The sequence below is a fragment of the Phocoena phocoena genome, chromosome 14 (genome assembly GCF_963924675.1).
Source record: "Phocoena phocoena chromosome 14, mPhoPho1.1, whole genome shotgun sequence".
Lineage (NCBI taxonomy): Eukaryota > Metazoa > Chordata > Mammalia > Artiodactyla > Phocoenidae > Phocoena > Phocoena phocoena.
The window spans coordinates 19,585,265-19,608,263 of NC_089232.1; the positions used below are offsets into that span (position 1 = coordinate 19,585,265).

The window sequence follows — 22,999 nt, forward strand, 5'->3', positions numbered from 1 at the left end:
ATAAATTAGGCCCATTAAAATGTAGAGAGGGCAGGAGATTAATGCTGTATCCAAAAAGGTGGCAGTCCTAGGCTTATTCTTTAATTAGTGTTTAAAAGGGAAAAGAAAATTGGGCAATTAGAAAAATAACAACGACTCGGCAAAAACATCTCCTGAAAAACAGCTCAGGAAGAAAATGAATATACATTAACCACGAGATTGGTCTTCTCGGCTGGGATATTAGGGAATCTGGCAGGTTTGCTGAACACTCTTCTATGATTAGAAAAAGAAATCTTGTGGATCTGGTAAAATATGTCCAAATATTCTTAAATGCAAAGGCTGAATATGTTTGGGACAGAAATACCTCCCTTCTTTTTCTTCTCTGGGAATATAATCTTTGTTATGTCTTCAGTTATTATGGCTCCATCCAAGAGGACTCTGGGGAAGGTACAGGGAGGAAAGCCAAGGTTGGTAAAAACAATCACTCATTCCAATATGTCCATGCATAGGTTTATATACACACACTATTCTCATACAAAGAGGAGTCAGGTATGATGATTTTTCGTGAACTACAGATATCAATGCAGAATGGCATAATGATAATGGGGAGGGACCCAGATTTAGGAATTAAATAGATTGGATTCACATTCAGGCTTCACCCCTTCTGAGCCTCATAAACTTGAATTATTCATCATATGCCAGTTTGGATTCTCTATTTCTCATCTGTACAAAGGGAATAGCAGTGTGAGAGAGATTGCTAGAAGATAATGTATATAAAGTATGTGGTACATTGCCTGGCACATGACAGATTGCTCAGTAAATGCTGATTCCTTCTTTCATTCTCAATGGTCAAAATGGGAGTGGTGCTGATTAAATTTTCTTCTGGAACATGTCTATCCCCCAAAACAGAGGTAGCCAGGGATAGCGAATTGGTTCACACTTTGCTTAAAACATTCAAATTGTCTTCAGGACAGGGGCTTAGTTTTCTGGATATACCCAGGGGAAGTCAGAAACACTAAGGAAAATTAATGTTGAATTAGTGCCTGAGAGTGAGGTCAGGTGAGCACTTGGTGGAACTTTTTGCCCTCTGCTCACAGCAAGAGGAAGAAGACCCACTCAGATCTCACCTATTCCCTGGTCCAACTTTGGTTATACTTCTTCTAAGCAGGTCAAGAGTCAACAGCCCCCTTTCCTTCTGTTGATGGACCTGTCTAGTGGGACCACATCTACCACATTCAACCTCCTTTTATTCTCCTGACCAGCGTACTGTCCCAGAAAGGACCAAGGCTAAACAGATCTCCAATTTGAGATTACAGAGACCCAACCCATGATAGTAAGATTGATCAGAGACATGGTACAAGTTGCATCTCATTCTTCAGATGTTTTCCTTTGCCTTTCTCCTTTGAAATGACCTGCCAATTCCCTCATTCTGCTCTCGTTTCTCAGGTGCAGCTCCTGCTGTTACATTAATCTGAGAACTTTATGACCACAGACTTATTAACAGGTTACTGCCCTCAGGAATATTTGCATTTCTTAAAATGTTACAGATGGAGATGACCGTAGAAAGGCAGTTAAATTGCCCTATTTACAAGGATGTTTAATGGAGCAATCATGAAGCCCCTTAACATTCTCTTAGTCCTAACTCTTGGCAAATTCAAGGATCATCTCTTCAACTTGCTAGCCACATGGCTAGATCAGACAGTTGATAAAACATGACGGCCATGCCTTGACTTTTCCAAGTTAAAGAATTTAGCACTGTTCTTGGGAACTATATAGTTCTAAGGGACAGAGTTACTCACTGAAGGAAAATATCTGATGTTGGGCATATGAGAAATAAATCAGTAAACACAATAATGAGCAATGACATCATGAGCAATAAGCCTCATGGATATAGTCAACATAAATCCTCTTCCAAGCACTTTGGGACAGGGTCATAAAATTAGTGAATTCAGCAATGAAAGATGTTTCATATTTCAACTTCAGGAGAGAATATACTGTTCTGTCTTGTGGCATTTCAATTGCAAATTTGATTCTAATTTGATTGGTTAAAGATGGTCTCACTCATTGAAAATTGAAAAACGCAATTTTTAAAAAATCAGATTAAGTGGAAATCTCATAAAATGAAAAGAGGTGAACATTATGGCTAATTAAGCATAAGTTAGATCTAGCCAACAAAGGCATAGTCTCTAGATAGTAGTGATTTATATTTTACCAGAGGTCAGCTTTCACTAATTTAGTCTTGTTGATATTAATTTCTTTCCCCTCCTCATGGATGTTATCATCCAGAATTTAATCAGTTTGAAAGCAATCCATTTTCTGAAGTCCCCATGTTCCTGTAAGTCTGAAAGAGCAAATACCTCAAGGAAGGGTACAACCAGAACACAGCCATGATGTAACTGGCGAGCTCACTTCCTGAGGAGTTGTAGATGCTCTGGTATCACGCTTGAATTTTAACAATGGTGATTCTATCATGGGCTCACCCTGGCAACATTTTAATTAGCTTGTTGTTTTTACAGAGCTTTATCTATGTGCATGAGTGGTAATCAGAGGGCAGAGCAATTATTATTCGAAATCCCAAACTGTGTAGAATAAAATATCACACTTCCTAAATGTTTTCTCATAGTGGGAAACCTGCTGGTACTGCAGAGTGACTACTGTCACAGTCATAATTATTCACCAGGTGGGATGCATGTAAGGGTGGGACAGCCATGAACCCATTCACATTATAGGTATAATTAGGTAATAGTGACAACCAGAATAGGAGAGTCCCAGGCTCTGCCTGACTAAACAAAATGGCAGTACATCCCTAGTCTACAAACATCAAGCATGTACAATGGCTTCTCATTCAATTACTGAGACTTTCTTTTCTTTTTTTTTTTTTTTGCGGTACGCGGGTCTCTCACCGTTGTGGCCTCTCCCGTTGTGGAGCACAGGCTCCGGACGCGCAGGCTCAGTGGCCATGGCTCACGGGCCCAGCCGCTCCGCGGCATGTTGGATCTTCCCGGACCAGGGCACGAACCCGTGTCCCCTGCATCAGCAGGCGGACTCTCAACCACTGTGCCACCAGGGAAGCCCACTGAGACTTTCTTTACAATAAGATAATTCCATGTCAGAGTGAGAGACTAGGGCTTCCCTGGTGGTGCAGTGGTTAAGAATCCACCTGCCTATGCAGGAGACACGGGTTCAAGGCCTGGTCCGGGAAGATCCCACGTGCCGCGGAGCAGCTAAGCCCGTGTGCTACAACTACAGAGCCTGCGCTCTAAAGCCTGCGAGCCACAGCTACAGAAGCCCGCGTGCCTAGAGCCCATGCTCCACAACAAGAGAAGCCACCGCAATGAGAAGCCCGCTTGCTGCAACTAGAGAAAGCCCACTCACAGCAACGAAGACCCAGCACAGCCAAAAATAAAATAAATAAATTAAATATAAAAAAAAAGAGTGAGAGACTAGAGGTGGGACAGACTGGACCCAGAAGGGCTGATGGACGCATCAAGGGTCAGGCAGGTACTTGGCGAAGGCTCAAGAGCAGACATCTACTGAGAGAACAAAGTTTGAGCAGTACATGATGAATTTTCTAAGGGGTAGCCAGTTATCGTGAAGAGAGCACAGGCTATGGAGAAAAACAGACTTGGAGGAGAATTCTGGCTTCGTTTAACTAGTTTTGTAACTTGGAAGAAATTACTATATGTTTCCATGTCAATTATCGTTTTCTAATATGGGAATCACAAGATCTACCTTATACTGGGACTGTCAGCATTTAGGGTAATGCATGTGGATTTTTTTGGTCCATGAGAATGATTGCAACAAATTATTAGGAGAGGAGATGAGTTAATATATTATGATCCAAGCAAATAATCTGTTCATTTAATCATTTAGACATGAAGTCTACACACTAATCTACTCTACAAGTAAGGCAATTTGCTAAGATTTGGGTTTTCTGGTAGTGAACAAAGGCCCTGACTTCACACATTCTATAAACTAAGCAGCCATTAAGTAAGAAACACACATATAAATGATTAATTACAGGTTGTGCTATGTGCTTTGAATAGAAACCTCAGAGAGAAAATAACTGTGTATCAAGGAAATAATGCATTAACAGAGACCTGAAAGTTGAGTAGGCATTAACTGTAAGAGCTTAGAAGGAAGAGGTCTTCAAAGATGGAAAATTGTGCATACAAAGAAAGACAGCAAGAAAAAGACCAATGAGCGTGAGGATTGAAAGCAGTCAGGAAGTAAAAGAGAGAATGACCTAGGAGAATTAGTTACAGGCAAGATTATGTATGGCTTTCAAGATCATATTAAAGAACTGTTCAATACACTGGGAAGCCACTGGAGTGGTCTTGAGCAGAGAAGGCACATGATCTAATTTCCTGTTTTAAGCACTCTTTCCGGAAACTGGAGAAGGTATTGTGGTAGATGGCAAAAGAGAAAGGAGAGATGATTGCATAGGTCAGAGAGAGAGAATGGTGACTGAGGTGGTAGCAGGTGGCTTCTGAGTTCAGCAAGGAGTGATCATTGGCTATTCCAGCGGCTGGATGAAACTTTTCAAAGTCAGGAAATCAAAGTAAGAGACGGTAGACATTGGGGTTGTTGGGAAATGGGCAGGAGTGTCACAGCCGAGTTAGTGTGCATGAAAGCGTTTTCTTCTAAATCTGTGGTGATGCAAAGAGGTCAAAATAGAGACTTAGTTGTGAAGTGCAAGTTCCTGTGATCAGATGTAAGGTGGGGCATAGTCTTTAAGTCAGGGGAGTGGGGCACACATTCACAGGAAATACTATGGCTTACCCTAGGCTGACCTGTCTGAAATGATGGCTTGGAATTAATTTAATACCTATGACTAGGAATAGGATTGGTTTCAGATACCAGGAAGAGCTGAACCAGCAAGTGACAGCTATGAAACACAATTATAGGAAGACAGAGGACCCAGCTAACCCAAGGCAGACACAAAGGCACATATTATTCTTTATTAATTTAATCTAGATGTATGTTTTTAACACTCTCCCAGTTAGGAAAATTTATAATTACACACATTTTACAAAAAAGGATACAAGATCAGGTAAAATATAAATGAATACTGGCACACACACACATACAAATAACATGTTGATTAATATTCAATAGAATGGTGATGTTTCATTCGTTGTTTCATAATGATGTAAATCCAATTTCTCAAGACTGTAGAGAGCTCTGGGTATTAAAATGTCTGGACCTTGTCTTCTATACAGTTTCAAGGTGGCTTATTCCCAACACAACGCTACTTATAATCAGCTGGCAAAATAATGAGCTATGCCTTTCATGTCATTCCATAGAGGGAAAAAAAAATACTTAGGTTTCCCTCTTTGCTTGTTTGTTTTTGAAAGCAAAGAACATTTCCTTTATCTGCTTTGCACTTTTTTTATTTTCTAAATCCTATTGTGATACCAGGAAGAGATGTTTGGGTTTCCCACTACGGGCTTAGATGGGCCCTTATACCTGATTATCTCTAGAAGTCATTGATGCCCAATCAGAAGAACTATGACTGTAATTTTTGACTTGAGTTGTTAGAATCAACAACTTCTATGTTTGCCCAAATAGAATCTTTAAGTTTACCTTTCAAATTTGTTAGATCAAGATTCACAAACCAAAATTTCACATGAATATATTCTATGCTGTTAGATTTTTTTTTTTTCCCCGCTAAGGCATGAAAGTCAAATTTACGATGCTAACATTTCTCTAAGAAAATCTAAGTGATATATACTTTTCTGCAAATAGGCAACGGATCTGTCTGTCTGTAAATATGCTTATAGTCCTATTGGACTGGAGAAAAAGAAGCAGACATATTGAATTCAATAAACGGACTATAAAACCAGGAGAACATTCATACGTTAGAAAGCTACCGTCAAGAACAGTCAACTGTTCCTTTACATAACTGAGTTCAATAAACATTTACCAAAAGTCTGCAAGTAAGCCCGCTAATTGTCACGAGGAATACAAATTGATAAAGCCCCTGTTCTCAAGGAACTAAAACATAAAAAGCAACATAAAATATAGATTTTCTTCATTAAAACCATTAGTAGGTACTAGAAAAGAGAAACTTGGTTTGATTTATGTTTGATTTTGAATATAGGTCACACTTTGCAGCAGGAATCTGAAATTAAATAATACATATGCACACATACACACATATATATATATACAAAGCATACATATTAAACTGATGCATCAATTATATTATTATTAATCTCCAGAATTAATATTAATAAAAAGCGTACCTATATTAATGCATGGAATTTTTCCTCAAATAAACAAAAGGTTACCTGTCATCTCAATAGTATAGATAGAACCTCAACTCATGAATTTCCTTACCTTGTTTTTACTACCTGCAGATATTCACCTGGTTTTAAGCTATAATATAAACATATACAGTCATGCAGGCACCCACCCACCCATCACCCCCCAGCACCATGACCTGCATACTTGAGTGTAAAAAAGAAATCTGTCATTTAAAATATGATATATAAAATATGATTTTAAAATTATGCTAAACTTGTCTCCAATTAAAAATACTTTAAGGCACTGCTACACCTGGTATATTTGCTATAGAACAAAATCTCCAGTTAATTTCTCTCTGTATAAAAATAGTGACATTCCAGTTTGGCCATGCAAGGCACCGATCCTCCCTGGGAGTGAGGATGTAAGGCCTAGTATTCTGAAGCATCAGGATGCACAGGGAATATCTGTTGATGTATGCCACCTTAAATAATTTAGTATGTTGACATACTTTCCACAGGAGTAGTCTTGTCTTAACAGCAGTAAATACAGCTACAAAGCAGTGACGAATGGCAATTGGCTGAGGACACTAATTACACTGCCTTGACTTGAATTAAAATTGCTAAACAGCAAATGAGATTACCAGCCTAAAGATAACCTTAATTTAAATGAGAGGCTGCATTTACCTCATCTACAGTGTAATTTTCCAGAGGTGTAGAAAGATACAATTTTAATGGAAATCCATTGTTTAAAAATATAATTAAAAATATAATTAAAGTCTCTGGTCCCTCCCTCTGCCCCCCTCTTAGATTTTATTCTACAGGGAAGATGTGCAGACTGACTTAGAGGTCAGAATGAAAACATTCAGATCTTGTCCTCTTGGCCAGACATTACTTTGAGTCCCATCTACGTTTTTAATGATCAAGAGCTGGCTAGGGGACAAGTAAATGCCAAAGGAGTTGGGGGTGGGGGAGGAAAAGGAAAATGACCTTTTCCAGTCCCCGGAGCTATAAGAAATCTTACAACTGATAAGAACTCAACTCCACCATTTGATTAATGAGGAAGCTCAAAGCCCAGAAAAGCCAAGTGATTTTTCTAAGAACACAGAGCAAGAAGGCATCACTATCCAGTGGGAAAGATGTTGGCCTAAAATTTGGAAACAGAAAATCTATGTTTGAATTCTGTCTCTTATACTTACTAGTACTGTGGCAGTCCACTTATTTTCTCTGAGAGTAACAAGTAAGAGATGGACTCTTAGAAAAGTTCTATATATAAGCCAATTTTTTTTTTTTTTTTTTTGGTACGCGGGCCTCTCACTGTTGCGGCCTCTCCCGTTGCGGAGCACAGGCTCCGGATGCGCAGGCCCAGCGGCCATGGCTCACAGGCCCAGCCGCTCCGCGGCATGTGGGATCCCCCCAGACCGGGACACGAACCCATGTCCCCTGCATCGGCAGGCGGACTCTCAACCACTGCGCCACCAGGGAAGCCCTATAAGCCAATTTTAAATTCCTGTCTACTCTTCTCACTAATGAAACAGAAGAGAAATAAGTAAATAACAAAAAGAAGACAAGAAGAAGAAAGAAAAACAGAAAGAAGTTAAATCATGATGATCATTTGGCAACAGGGTCCCCTTTGCAGAGGATAATAAAGTGGCTTTGGTTAATGTAAGGCTTGTGCTACAGCGAAAACCACCTTGAAGAAAGGACTTCTAGTTTTTAACTCCAATCTCATCTGTGTTTAGTCTTATGACCTTTGATAGACATTTAAAATTTCTGATACTTATCTGTAAAATGAGGAAACCTCCTCATCTGTGTGAAAATGAGACAGACCAGATTACCTCCAAGGTAGCTTTTGAAATTCCATGATTCCACAAATATTCACAATTGCTGGAAATAGAAATTCCTTCTGAGGATGAGAAATCGATATTTTCAATGTATGAATTTAGGGAAGATTCATTAACCGGGCCGAATTATGGCAGAGATTTTCACTGGGTCCTAATGCTCTGAATAGTTCTACTTTCTAGATGGGGTCCTGACTAGGCAATTAATCAGGTTTTCCTTGTGCCACGACTTCATGCCTAGCCCTGTAAAAGATGTCCATGTTTGGTTATATTTAACCACACTCTAAACTCTGAGTTGTTGTCAAGAAAATAAACAAGGTATTGTTTGTGGTTGAAATACACTGATCAGAGTGTCATCTAGTCACCATATTGTACATTGGAATGGCGAAATACATTCCTCCCACAAAGAGAGGTATTTGGTAAGACATTTTTAGTTCTAAAAGAACATTTTTGTTACTCTTGATATTTCTAAGATTCTTCAAATAGTCCTTAGTGTCCCAGTCTCAACTCTAAGATGAATCAAAAGAATGTGCCTGAGGCTGAGAATATACTAGAATTGGTTGTTTTCCTATTTGAAACCAATGAGGAGTGAAGGAAAAGGTGAAGGAGGGTCGAAGAAGGGCAACTGAATGGGTCGATGTGCAACTCACTTCCTTTTTCAAATGGAATTCAGTCCATTAATAGGTCTTGCAAGGACCATATCTCGCCTGTCCTTAGCACCATTTCTGTCACATAGTAAGTACTGAATAAATGCTTGTTGGTGGAATGACAGCTACTAAATCCAGAAATTTAGCCAATAAGGCAGAGAGAATCTAAGTGATGCTGGGATTTGTTGGAATCTTGATATGAAATGTCAGTAAAATCTTATCAATCTTATTTTTTCCTAAACTAGTTGCCTATCTCCTAGCTTTCTTTTTTATAACTTTGTCTCTACCCTTTAAGCATAATAGTGCTCCTGGCCTGCCTTGGCCATCTAGGAAAATACTATCTGATTTAACATTTTGAATAACGTAAACTCTGTCTATGAAAAACATTGTTTCACTATAGAAAAGTTTTGAGGCCACTGTGCATTTTAATGTTTAGCAATCAATATACCGAAACTTTTGTAGCCCTTATTAAATGGGTTGGAACAACTTGGATTTCAGGTCATGAAAATGGGTTGTTTTTTTTCTGTCTCCTCCCTGGTCAGTGCATATAGGAAAGAACAATCAATGACAACAACTGAAGAACCAGATTTCTCAGAGATGCACATGACTGCTACAAAAGTAGTTCTTATAATTTGGAAATTAAGGGACCATAAAAGACGGCATTCTAGAGAAAGAGACGTCACAAGATAATCAAATACAGTGATTTCCATGAGGCTGTACTTAGGCCCGAATCCATGGTACCCTGCATATTACCTTTTGTCACTGACTTCACCAGTTAAACTAACGAGGTGTGGGAAAACTGAATCTCTATGGTCAGACCTTAAAAGCATTAATCATGAGATTTTTCCCATGGATTTCCTCAGTCATGACTCCTCTGACCTCAAAGTCTTAACTATATGCTTTGCATGAAGGCATATTCCTATTACAACATCTTCTGATTAATTAAGGATTAATTTAAAAGAGAAAAAGCCTTCTTACTTAGTTCTTGCAGTACAAATGCTCCCTGGCTATTTGACATTACACTTCTATCTGGAAAATTTGCCTACGAGTGAAGATTTATTTAATGGTTGAGGTCTACGTTGTGTCACCTCCAGTTTGGTACTGTGTGGCAGAACTACACCACATGGGCCCAGGCATGGGCCTGGGAGTCTGTAGATCTAGGTTTGCATCATCTTTGCTAATTTATTTTCCTTCTCTGTGTCCCAGATTGCTTCTTGATGAAAAAGAGACAGGGACAATTTGGGGCTGAATGTCTTGGGACTCTAACATTCTACTGCTCCCTGGAGGGCAAGCCTTGACGATTGCTGTGGAAAATCTAAGGGTCTTGTGAAAGGTGGAAGGGTGGGATAACAAGATTTTATAAGCATCAGGAAGGAATCAACGATTTGACTCAGATTTGTGAATATGTTACATCTTACATGGCAAAAAGGTCTTACAAATGTGATTAAATTAAAGGTCATAAGATTAGGACATTTCCTGAACTATCTAGGTGGGCTCAACCTAAATCACATGAGTCCTTAAAAGCACAGTATCTTTCCCAGCTGCAGAGAATAAGAGAGATGGCAGAGTGAGAAGGATTTGGCCCCATCTTGGCTTTGAAGATGGAGAGAGGGGCCATGAGCCAAGGAATGTGGATGGTCTCATGAAGTTGGAAAAGGCAAAAAATTGGATTCTCCAGAATTCTCCAAATTCTCCAAAAATTGGAGACTCCAGGAGGAATGCAGCCCTATCAACACCTTTATTTTAGCCCCTTAAGACTCACTTTGGACTTCTGACCTCCAGAAATGTATGATAATAAATTTGTGTTGTTTGAAGTCACTACATTTGTGGTAATTTGTTACAGCAGCAATAGAAAACTAATACAGAACTGCTGGCTGAAATCAACTAGGGAAAGTGTTCAGGGTCTTAGAACATGGTCAGGCAGTTAGCAGAGGTGTTTTCTTTACTCACTTCTTACTTTGCAACTTTTCTCCCTTGCAAGGATTTCCACATCAACATATTCAGACTCAGAAAAGGACCTAAAATATTCCCACTAGATTATAAGCATATGAGTGACTGTTACCAGCTTCAACTATGCAATTTCATTTTATCATGGATCAAAGCCTTGGGGTAAGAGATGAACTTCCAAAAATTTTTTTTTCAAAGAATACCTAGTGACAGAGGAAGATTAGGGCAGGAACAGGGGCCCTTCTCAGGATTTTGAAAGCATTCCACATAGGCAGGTACAAACTCTCTTTGTCCTTAAGGCTACATTTAGACATTCTGCAAACTTTTGTTGCTTTTTTGTCTTGACAGCATACTCTGTCCAACCTAGTGGTCTTAATCGTATACTCTAAATTGTCAACAAAAATTTAGGGGAGAAAGAAAAACATATTGGTAGTAGGGTTGGAAGTTGGGGAAAAGGAATGAAAACAAAGGAAAAAGAAAAGGCTTTTTTAATTTGAATGTTTAAACTTCTCAAAGATGTAGGCATTTAAGGTTTTAAAAACTGAGACGCATCTGTGATAACTGTAAGAATCATTTTCTCTACCATTCCCTACCATCTGCCTCTTTCTCTCTGTTCTTCCTTCACGATGCTGTCTTTCCCTGAACTTTTCTGCCTGATGTCCTGCCGTTTGCCTTGAAAGGTTCATTGGTAGCCAGAACCCTTCTTTTATTCCATTACTTCACTCAGATCCTTGGACCAGACCACATAACACTTAGAAACACAAAAGTGTTTTGTGTAAGACAAAAGGGAAAGGCCCTATTTAAAGAAGTCCACATGAAGTATAGATGAGCAACATATATAGCTGATTTATAAACCAAACCAGAAGTCTGTGACAGCACTTTGTTATATGGTGTGAATAAAACTTAACAAATTACTATTTCGTCGACTATCTCTTACTGTGTACTATTTTTCATTGCCTTATCTTTCTTCACCTCCTCCTCCTACATTATAAATTAGCACCATATCCTGGCACTTTTCAGACACAACAGATGTAATGCTATCAACATTCTGATAATGCTGAAGTTCCAGGCATACTGTTTGCTGTCAGTGATCCGGCATTTTTATTATAACTTTCTCTTTCTTTAATGTATTCAGCCATTTGATGTATATGTGTGTATATATATATATATATATATATATATATATATATATATACACATATATACATAGAAATATGTGGACTACAATACCAATTGTTAAATGGGCCATAAATCAATCTGAGCACATGGAAACATCAGCTCACCTTTAAATAATAAATTCCTTATTTGAATCAAGAATTTTCAAAAGCATCAGAAGCAAGCACCATAATTCACTACAGTTTCTAATACCATATCTAGCTAAAGTTCAAGATGCATCAACAACCCAAAGATTGGTGCTAAAGCAGTATTCCATCCAGAACCATTCTTTTCTAGATTTCTGGTGACTTGTGAGACCCGCACTCACACTATGTCATGTTGAGGAGCTGCAGGAGCCATGAGGAGGACAGAAACACAGACATGTTGGATAGACAAAACACACACACATATGCACACACACATTTACACAAAACAAGATTTAACTTAATTATACTGTGAATTACAAGGATTACAAAGAAGCAGGCCAAGCAACAAAAATTATGAAATGTCTAAATATTCTCTCCTACCCCTTCCGTCCCCACCTTCAGGAACATGCAAAATACATTTCACAAGTGGCAGAAAATGAGAAAGTGAATAATTTTCAGGCCGAAATACAAAAGAACATTCTTAATGTGTTCCGACATGTAACTCTAACCCAACAATAACTATACTTATGCCCCACCCCCACCCCCACTCCCATGACATTCCACTCAGCCGAATCACCAGAACCCGTTTAGAAAGATGCACTGAAACACAGCATTCTACAGCACTGGAGAGGGATCTGCGGACACACATGATGTCCAGGTCTCTGAGAAGAACAGAGTACACAGGCTATTAAAGGTCCAAACAAGAAATTAAATGGTAATGTAATTCTTCTGTACGTGAACTGTTGCAACACAGCATAAGATGCAGGTTTAAAGGAGGGACATGGGCAAAAAGTAAAAACAGAAGATGAACCAACAGAAGTCATCACAGTGATGGCTTTAAATAAACCTGCGGCAATTTAATAAGGTGGGAAGAGCCTTGGAGCTTCAGGAGACCCGCAGTGACCCCGTGTTCTGCTGTCAATGGCCAGGCAACTCTCCAGTTCTCGGTAACATCACGTGTCAAGTGAAGGTGTGGGGCAGCAGTTCTCCAAACGTTCTGAGGAATGACAGTTTGATATGTCTCTCTTTAACAAAAAGGATTAAGTGGACAAACAGGATTGAGAATCACTACGACCATATTCCTTTCCCCCTTCCCTTCCCACTTGGAGATTCACGATGCAATTAACATGCTCAAGACTAAAAGGTCCTGTGGAAAACGTGCTCTAACCCTAGAATTGTGCAACCTTTTTTGATCTTCAAACTCTCATAACATTACTCCCTGTGATAGTGAGCTTCTGAAACGTCTCTCAGTGATCCCCACTCCCTGATTTTCATGCACTTGGGTAGTCTCTCCCCTTGAATGTGGGCTGGCCCCAGTGATTAGCTCCTAATGCATAGAATATGGCAAAGGTGATGGAGTATCACTTCCAAGATTAGGTTATAAATTACTAAACTCATAGATACAGAGAACAGATTAGTGGTTTCTGGAAGTGAGGGTTGGGGGTGGGAGAAATAGGTGAAGGGAGTCAAAAGGTTTAGAAAAAAAAAATTAAAGTAGACCCAGCTGTACAAAAAGGGTATATTTGACAAAATTGACATTTTGTATCAATGTCTCAGTAACCAACTTTTCAATTAATATTATTCAGTCATTTTTTTCTCCATTGGAGGAAATGGTTTTCTAATAAAAAATACTTTACAACAAAAATACCGTGACTTCCATCTCCTTAGCACCCCCTCCCTTGCTTACTGACTTTCCCAGTCTGTTGAAGCCATGTATCTACAGAGCAGCCCATTTGACAAGGAACTGAGGGCAACCTCTAGCCAGCAGCCAGCAAATAACTAAATCCTGCCAACAATCACATGAATGAACTAAAAAATGGGTTCTCCCCAAGTCAAGCCTTAAGATGACTGTAGCCCCAGCTAACACCTTGACTGCAGCCTTGTGAGACTTGAGCCACTGAATCCAGCTAAGCCATACTTGGATTCCTGACTCACAGAAACTTTGAGATAATAAACATTGTTGTTTCAAACAACTGATTTGTTGGGATAATTTGTTACACAGCAATTAGCAATACTAATACAATAGCATATAGAACTACTCTATGGGAAACACTTTGGAAAGTGCTGATGGGATTTTTAAGGTTATTTCTTACATATCTTTTAAATGTATGAGATAAAGGAAATCACTGGAAAACAGATTTTCCTAAATCCAACAGAGAAAAATTTGCATAAGCCTTTAAAGTATATGAACTCAATTGTCACTAAATTAAAATGACTGAGCTGAAATTCACCTTTCCATTGTCAATGAGAAAGAACCTACAAAACAAAACTAAAGTATGGAAAATATAGGCAAAGCTTTTTCAAGTACTATAAATATACCTCAATCCGTGGGGATGCTCATTTCAAACCAAAATCTATCCATTAAGGCAGGTCCTCAAAAGACTTCTTGTCCACACACTTGCAGATCATTTTCAGTCTTGAAACTCAGAGTATTAAAATTACATTTCATTAAGACTGCTCTTCTATCTAACAAGTCCCTGATTCAAGCAAGCCTTGCAAATCATTGAAACCACCCTGCCGCATGAAACTATGATTCCATATCATATGGTCTCACCGGGATAAAAAAGGAAGTTGAAAAACTATGAAGCACTGAGCACTGTGATGGCACTTAATGTTTAAATGTTAGTATCATCATCATTACCTCTTTATTACACTTAATGAATATATAAATATATAAACAAAAATAAATATGCATCTGTCTGTCAATGACATGCTAAAATTAATGAGGCTGATTTCCTCATAAATATACAGAATTTATAAAAGCAGATGAGCATGGTCTTCAAAGAAATCACACTGAACGATTCTACGCTTTCGTCATGAAGTTGTCACCAGTCAATGTTTTACACATATCTCCTTTTGGATTACTTTTCTAAAATAACTTTTTTGTAGATATTATTATTATTAAATGCTCAAACAGTAAAATTCAGTTTTCTTATCCATCTCATTCAACATAATTTGCTATGAACGATTTTTGGTTGTTTCAAAAAGCAAGGCACAAGCTCACAAATTGATGATTTGCCATGATAAGATCTTCCCAAAGATATTCCATGCAATACTTTTACGCACAAACCCATACACACACATAGCACACACTTTCAACTCTTATTTTTTCATTGCAAATTTAATCTAAAGCAAATATGAAATTGAACTGATGTTTAAAAAGCTAAGCAAAGTAAAAACAAATTAAACAACAATCACATCCTCTTATAAATATCAAACGATTTACTCTTGCAAATACGTAGGGAGTTAGAGCCATAAGTTATTTTGTATCTGGATGATAATATACAATGAGTTTTGGAAGATTAAATACTGCCAACAGCATCAGGCTGCAGTGAGCAACTGATGAATGTTTATTGCATTAAATTAAACTTAGTTGTCTGAAGCTGCAGGGAACAGAAGGTTGGCTTTCAAGTTTACCTTCCTTCAAAGTACAGATAAGGACCATTAAAAGAAAAGGTCATCCATAGATATCTGAATTTATCAAAGAGGAAAATTAGGGGAAGAATTTTTTTTTTTAATACAGTATTTTTGTGGTTTTGGTGGGTTTGCTTTTCATTTGCCAAAAACTATGACTAGGAAAGAGTCAGGAAAGATCCTGTTCTGCCACTTATTTGCTTCTCTTTTTTGGGCCTCAGTTTCCACATCTGTAAAATGAGAAAGTTCCAGTCTCATTAATCAAGATCAATACTACCCATTATTGACATGCGGAAAAGTATGCATGTGTGTAAGGAGGAGAGGGTGTTGGCATTTCTGGAGGAAGAGTGTCTGTGTTTCGACTGGCATTTAGTAGTGGGAAGCAGGCAGGTCCTTGACTTGCCCAAGGCCTGGAACACCATTCAGGTTGTAGTCTATGTAAAGGCGCCCCCTGGAGTTAGGAGAGGGAGCAGCGTTGAAATCAGGAATGATAATGTTTGTAGTGTGGTAACAGACCTGTTTAACAAATTGTCCCAACAAAGTTCCAATGTTTCCCCCTTTGAAAAATAGGATTTTCTGTGGCACCCTCTAATCTCACACTTATGATTCTAAGGCATAATGCCTTTGAGTCAAAGTCTTGCCCATGTTAATCCTAGGAGTAGTGACACATATTTTTCTCACTTGCCCCAACACACTAAACCTCTTCCCATATTGGGACTTTTTTGTGTGTGTGTGCAGTACGCGGGCCTCTCACTGTTGTGGCCTCTCCCGTTACGGAGCACAGGCTCCGGACGCGCAGACTCAGCGGCCATGGCTCACGGGCCCAGCCGCTCTGCGGCATGTGGGATCTTCCCGGACCGGGGCACGAACCCGTGTCCCCTGCATCGGCAGGCAGACTCTCAACCACTGCGCCACCAGGGAAGCCCCACGATTTTACTTTCTTGATTAAACTAATTGTGATCCACTATATTCTCATGTATGCGTTTATAAGTTTTATTTTTATTTTTTTTGTCCTTTTGGATGAGAATGATCACACCATTGAAAGCAGGGATCCTTTCTATTTTGTCCAGATCTGAGCACAATCCCTAATTGAGGGACAGGCTTATGTAGTTGCTCCATAAATATCTGTTGAAGGAATGAATGAGTGAGTGAAAGAGTGAATTTCAACACAAATTTTTAGCACATGAATTTCAATATTAAAGATTCATTAATTTGCCTAAATGAAAGGCACAGGGTGAGGCACTGAGGATATAATAGTGAGAAAAAACTAAGGTGTAGCTTGCCCAAGTAGGTCTTCCAGTAGAGAAATAAATAGGCATTGTCAATCAAATAATCAAACTAATAAATATAACTTTTAATTCTGAAGACTGCTGTCAGGTAGCAGTAGCTTCCAATGGGGGGAGCTGATCATGGGGCATTTGAACTACTGATACAGTGACCAGGGAATGGTTGAGATGAGATCCAAAGAGCATTCCAGACACAGGGAACAGCATGCTCAAAGGCCTCACTACCTGAATAGTAGGTTGAGACCTGGAAAAAAGCCAGCACAGCCATTGCAGAGAGGACAAGGGAAAGCTAGAGATGAATTCAGGCTTGAGAGGCAGAGAGGAGGTGGACCACGCAAGGACTCTGAAAGTCATGTTAAGGGGTTTCATTTTTATCCTCGATGCAAGGGGAAGCCAGTGACACATTTGAAGTGGTGAGGATGAATGCAGGGGGAGGATGTGTGTGTGACATAGTCAGATGCACATTAGGAAATAGGCCAGAGTGGTTGCTAATAGAGTAGTTGGAAGGCTATCGCTGTGATCCACATCATATATGATGTAACTTGCATTTGGTTGGTGCTGATATAGATAAAGAGAACTAAAAACATTTAAGAAGTTTGTAGGGAATACGATCCAGGGACTGGGTAATACAAATGACATAGAAGGTAAGAGAGAAAAATATTGCAAACACAAGTTGCCATTCTTTGAGAGAGAGGAGGGGGAGAGAGAGAGAGCAAGGAGGAGGGAGGGAGGGAGAGAGAGAGACAGGAGGGGGAGAGAGAGAGAGCAAGGAGGAGGGAGGGAGGGAGAGAGAGAGAAAGAGAGCGAGAGACAGAGACAGACAGAGATGGAGAGAGACAGAGAGCACAAAGGTGCAGCCAACTAGGGGCAAGTGTGCTAAGATGAATGAATCTGGTTTGGATATGGTTAGTGTGGACTGCCTTTGAGACATTCAAGATCAGAAGCAGTGACTTTCGTGTGGGAGCTCAGAAGAGCAGCCTGGCCAGAGGGATGTGTTTGTAAGTTATTTGCTTACACAGAGCTGGCAATTACAGGGCAATGGTGGGATAGCCTAGGATTATATAGATGAGCTCAGCTAGAGCAAAATGGCCCACAGCCCAGGAAGAACAGCCAATGGAAGATAGCTCACAGGAAGGGGTCCCAAATAACGAGAAACAGCATGAGTCCCTAGGAATGCTTTGGGCATCGCATCACAAGGGTATGGACACAAGGGCACCATCATCAAGATTTGCTCAGTTAACAATTTTGTTAATGTCTCTCTTCAAAATTAATGCCCCCACCCCTTCTAAAAAATCACATAAGGTAATCTGGTGGAAAAATCAGTGTATATGTGGGAATTAGAGAAATGCTGGGGAGACTAAATTCCTTAAGTATTTGATAAGGCATTAAGAGTTCCACATTCTTTATTTCCCTTCTCTGAAACCATATTTGGCTTTAGTACTGAGGAAAAAATTAAAACTTTCTAGTTGCATAGTGCATGTGCCAGCTATTGCCTTGCAGCTGCAAAATCCACCCTTCACTAGCTGTTGTGCTCTAGTGAGAGGGGCTCTTTAGCATTTCTCCTTTGCAATAGACAAATGTTAAGTTATGTCAGTAGAGGGCACTAGAGGGACACTGCAGAAGGAAGGGTCTTTTCTCCCTGGTTCTGTTGTGGTTTTGTTCCTCTTTTTGCTTCTGTTTCTTTTCTTTTTGCACCTTCCTACTACAGGGCATCCAGTGGTGCATACATTCCGCTGGTGAGCTCAGGACTGGCCCCGGTCCAGCAATCACCTTACTGCAGCCCTCCTGATGCAGAAACCACTGGCAACTGTCTCCCAGCACCTTGACTCCTGGTTTCCACCCACCATTATCCACCAGCCTGTATCTTGGGAGCGTATTTTCTGCCCTATGACTGTGGACCAGCTCTGGCCCGGGGCAATCCATAAAATTTCTCTGCCATCCAGTGGGGGTAACCACACCTTCTCCAATGAAATCTGAATCCAAACTTTGGGGAGAAATCCTCTCTTTCTGTGTTTGTTCCTTCCCTACATACTCTCTCACCCCCAAAGTCTTCTTTGGAGTTCTCTTTATGCCTTTGTAGTTACTCCCCTCTTACAGATAATAACTCATCACTCTGTTCAAATGAGCTATGTTTTTGTCTCCCAACTGGACTGTGACTAATACAGCTACCCATTCAAATTCAAAAAATATATTTGATAAGCCATATAATCTTTACAATATTCTCGTGAAGTGGGTATATTCACTTTAGACATGAAAACCCTTTGGCCCAGTTTTATCATTAATTCAATAAATGTCTACTGAGTGGTGAACACGGGCCTGATGCATTGCTGTGCGCTAAAAGTAAAATGGCTGAGGTAGAGCCAGAATCCAGGAGTCCAAGTTTAGGGTGACTTCCATTATACACTTAGGGTAGTAGTAAGTGTGTTGGTGGCACACCAGTGTTTGGAGAACTTTAGGGCACTTCCTCTCAAATTTTAATATGCATACAAATTACTTGCTTAAGTAGAGATTCTGATTCAGTGGTTTTGTGTGCCCCCCCTAAATTCATGTTGAAGTATTAACCCTCAGTGTCTCAGACTGTGACCTCATGTGGAAATAGGGTCATTGCTGATGTAATTAGTTAAGATGAAGTTTTACTGGAGTAGGGTTTAGGCTCCTGTGTCAGTATGACTAGTGTCCTTTAAAAAAATGCCACATGAAGAGACACCTGTACACAGGGAGAATGCCATGTAAACATCAAGGGAGAGATCAGGGTAATGCATATACAAGCCAAGGAATTCCAAAGATGGCCAACAAAGCACCAGAGGCTAGGAGAAAAGCATGCCATAGATTCTACCTCAAAGATGACAAAAGAAACCAACTCTGTTAACACCTTGATCTCAAACTTGTAGCCTCTAAAACTGTGAGACCATTTCTGTTGTTTAAGCTGCCCAGTTTGTGGTGCTATGCGAAAGCAAAGTACAATACCTAGGAAACTAATACGGTGGGTTCGAGATGTGGCCTGAGATTCTGAATTTCTAACAACCTCCCAGACGATGCTGATGCTGTTGGTCTTTGGGTCACATTCTGAGTAGCAGGGAGCTAGTGTATAAGAGATGCCACTATACCTGCCACCCCCTCCTTTTCCTAGGGACACTTACTCTTTCTATAGTACCAGCTAAAGAGACTAACCCCATAGTGTGACCAGTGACTCAGAACCTGTATGACCTGACTCAGAACAATGAAAGAAGTTTCTAGTTAAAAGTGGAGAAAGAAATTGCAATTATTTAAAGTAAGGGTAAGGCCCAAGAGAGTTCATCTATGAGCGTAAATTAAGAGGAATAGCCAGCTGAATAGTTGGGGCTGAAAAAAACACACATACAGATGTAGCCAAGTCACTTCAATACAAGTGGTGAAAGATCTGCACACTCTAAATACAGGGGCCCCTTGAGGAGCATTAGACATGGAAGCACCTTCTGTCACAATCTTGTGGGGTCCAATCCTGCTAGAGCTGCCTTTTGGCTTCTATGGTTTCTCTCTTGCTGCTTTACGTGGACTCTCACAATGCCTCCTCTTTTCTTTCTTTCACTATTTGTAATTAAAGTGTTCTATTAGAATACACAAAAAAATTGTAAAATTGAACACATCTGCCTCCCACCCTCTAGCAGAGATGCTCAATTGTCTCCTGCTAGCCATACTCCCTTTTTTCCTTTTTAGGAATCTTACCAGGGCATACGTTCTCCTAGCTGGAGATTATGTTTCCCAACATCCTCTGCACATGTGGCCATGGACAAAGTTTGGGGCAGTGGTTATGTACAGAATTTCAGGGTCATGTCCTTACAGACAGAACTTGCCATGAACTTCCTTTTGCCCCATTCCCACAGCCAGGAAACGGCAACAAGAGCAGAAGAGGTTGGACTCATGATGGAAGCCATATGTAGGAAGGTGTATCACACCTGCTAACCTGGGTCCCTGGAGCATAAATGTCTCCCTGCCCGGGATTGCTGACCTAGCTTGTGTTGTCACATGTTTTGGGGCTTCTCTGTTCAGCATCTTGACATGTGTCCTAAATAATACACAGCCTGCAGCAAGCTGTCCACTGATGCTTTGCTTTTATAGAAACCTGCTCTCTAATTCTAAGCCATGGCTTGCTAGCTCCATTCGGCTTTATTTGAGGTTTATAGGAGTGGCAGAGATGTGTCTGTGTCCATGCCACTGCCAGAACTTCAGCAGCTTCATTTTTAGCCAGGGCTGCAGGGCAACTTCCAGTCACAGTGTGGGCCTTAGATACTATGGTGCCTGAACTGAGACAGGCCCTTGTCCCCATTTAGAGCCAGGATTAGTCCATCCGTACCTATGTACAGGTGAACACAAAACAGAGACGAAGCAAACGCAAGAGTTGGGTGGCTAAGAAGAATTTCAAATAATAAGAAAACTGTATCTCCTTTTAAGAACTAATATATGCACAGCTAAGTCTTCTGTTAATCAGTTATATTGACTGACAAATATTAAGAGCAATCCCCAAGAATTCACAGCACTCAGCTAGAGCACCTTGTCTTATTAAATACTTTTCCCTGTTTGGGCAGATACCATGGGCCTATTTTAGAGAAAGAGAAATGGATGGACAGGAAGCTTCAAGCCTTGCAGTGTGGCGAGCAGTTCAACACAGATGCTGCCTCAGTGCAGCCCTCTATCTGCTCATAGACATTTCTCCACCATCCATTCAGTGTTCATTCATTTCATTTATTCTTATAGTTTATTCAAATAGGCAACAAACACATATGTGGCTTGCCTACTACTGAAGGTAAAATGGGCCCACAGCAAGCACAGGGCTTCAACTCCTAGCTGCATTTTCGTTTTTCTTTTCTTTTTTTTTAATTTTTAAAGAATTTTATTTATTTATTTATTTTGGCTACATTGGGTCTTCGTTGCTGCACGTGGGCTTTCTCTAGTTGTGGTGAGCGGGGGCTACTCTTCGTTGCAGTGCGCGGGCTCCTCATTGCAGTGGTGTCTCTTGTTGCAGAGCACAGGCTCTAGGCACGCAGGCTTCAGTTGTTGTGGCACGTGGGCCCTAGAGTGCACAGGCTTCAGTAGTTGTGGTGTGTGGGCTCAGTAGTTGTGGCTCATGGGCTCCGTAGTTGTGGCTCTAGAGTACAGGCTCAGTAGTTGTGGTGCACAGGCTTAGTTGCTCTGCAGCATGTGGGATCTCCCCAGACCAGGGATCGAACCCATGTCCCCTGCATTGGCAGGTGGATTCTTAACCACTGTGCCACTAGGGAAGTCCCTAATTGCATTTTCTATCACTTACTCATGCTTCCATCTGACAGGCATTTACTAAACAGTTGCTATGCAGGCCTAATACACCAAGGAATGGGTACTGAACCAGGAGCTTACAGACTCACTGTAAAACACTGAAAGTAGGTTGTAATAGGGCATGGTTAACCTCAACAGTCTGGAGTCAACCTTGCTTCAATTCTCCAGCATCTACTGAGAGCCGCTAGCTGAGTACCTCCAGGCCCAGTGACCAAGCTCATCTATGTATCTGTTCCACATACTCACTGCAGGAGACTAGACAGGGTGTTGATATGTGGGGAAGAAGAGTTGCTGGCAAAGGAGAAATATGAACAGTCTCTTGTCATAAAAAACTCAAAGTGTTCAGCCTCCTGATGGCAGGCTAGTTGTCATTTTGATATACTGTATGAAGGACACACTGTTCACACACACACACACACACACACACACACACACACACACAACTGAGATGAGTTGGAAATTCATCACAAGAAGAAAAATGGAAATAATTCAGTTACTTAGTCCTGAAAATATAAATGAGGGAAGTAAAGGAGAAGTGTTAGTTTTAAATGAATTAGCCTTACTCAAGGAAGGGAAGCAGTTATTTACTGAGTTCTTGCTCCTCTAGGCCCTGTGCCAGTGGTCTTCACATGTTCCCCTGTTTCCTCATTTAGTTGCTCCATCCCTTGCCAGGTAGGTATTGTTAACTCTGTTTACAGAGGAAGAAGCCAAGGTTTGGAAAGGTCAGTAATGTCACCTGAAGTCAGTCACACAAGTGTCAAGTGGCAGATGAGGAACGAGAAATTATATCTATCTGTCCCCCAAACCCATGTATTCTGTACTGTATTACCCCACCATGTATGACACCATGCAAGAGCAGAAACAGCTCACAACCAAGCTGCCAGGAAGCTAGAAAGAGGAATCCAGGGCTGAGCTTCATCTGGGCAGGGATCCTGTGAGCAACAGGAGGAAGGTATCAGAGAGTCAGAAAGCATCCTTCAGGCCAGCATCTTCCAACCCTAGGATATAGGCCCACAGAATAGACTCCTGGGCCCGTGGCTACAGCAG

The 22,999-nt window shown here is 40.4% G+C and overlaps 1 protein-coding gene across 5 annotated transcripts in view; it reads right to left on the reverse strand.

Moving 5' to 3' along the window:
* CTNNA2 (catenin alpha 2) overlaps positions 1-22,999 on the reverse strand; it is a 1,049,032-nt gene that overhangs the window by 463,531 nt on the left and 562,502 nt on the right. The window contains exon 8 of one of the 5 annotated variants that reach the window (XM_065891309.1): positions 13,652-13,677. The exons of 3 other annotated variants lie outside the window; for them this stretch is intronic. In XM_065891309.1, the coding sequence (XP_065747381.1) occupies positions 13,652-13,677 (26 nt within the window). Of the gene's footprint in view, positions 1-10,669; positions 10,686-13,651; positions 13,678-22,999 lie in introns of all 5 variants that reach the window. One more of the 5 variants, XM_065891308.1, reaches the window with a different exon arrangement.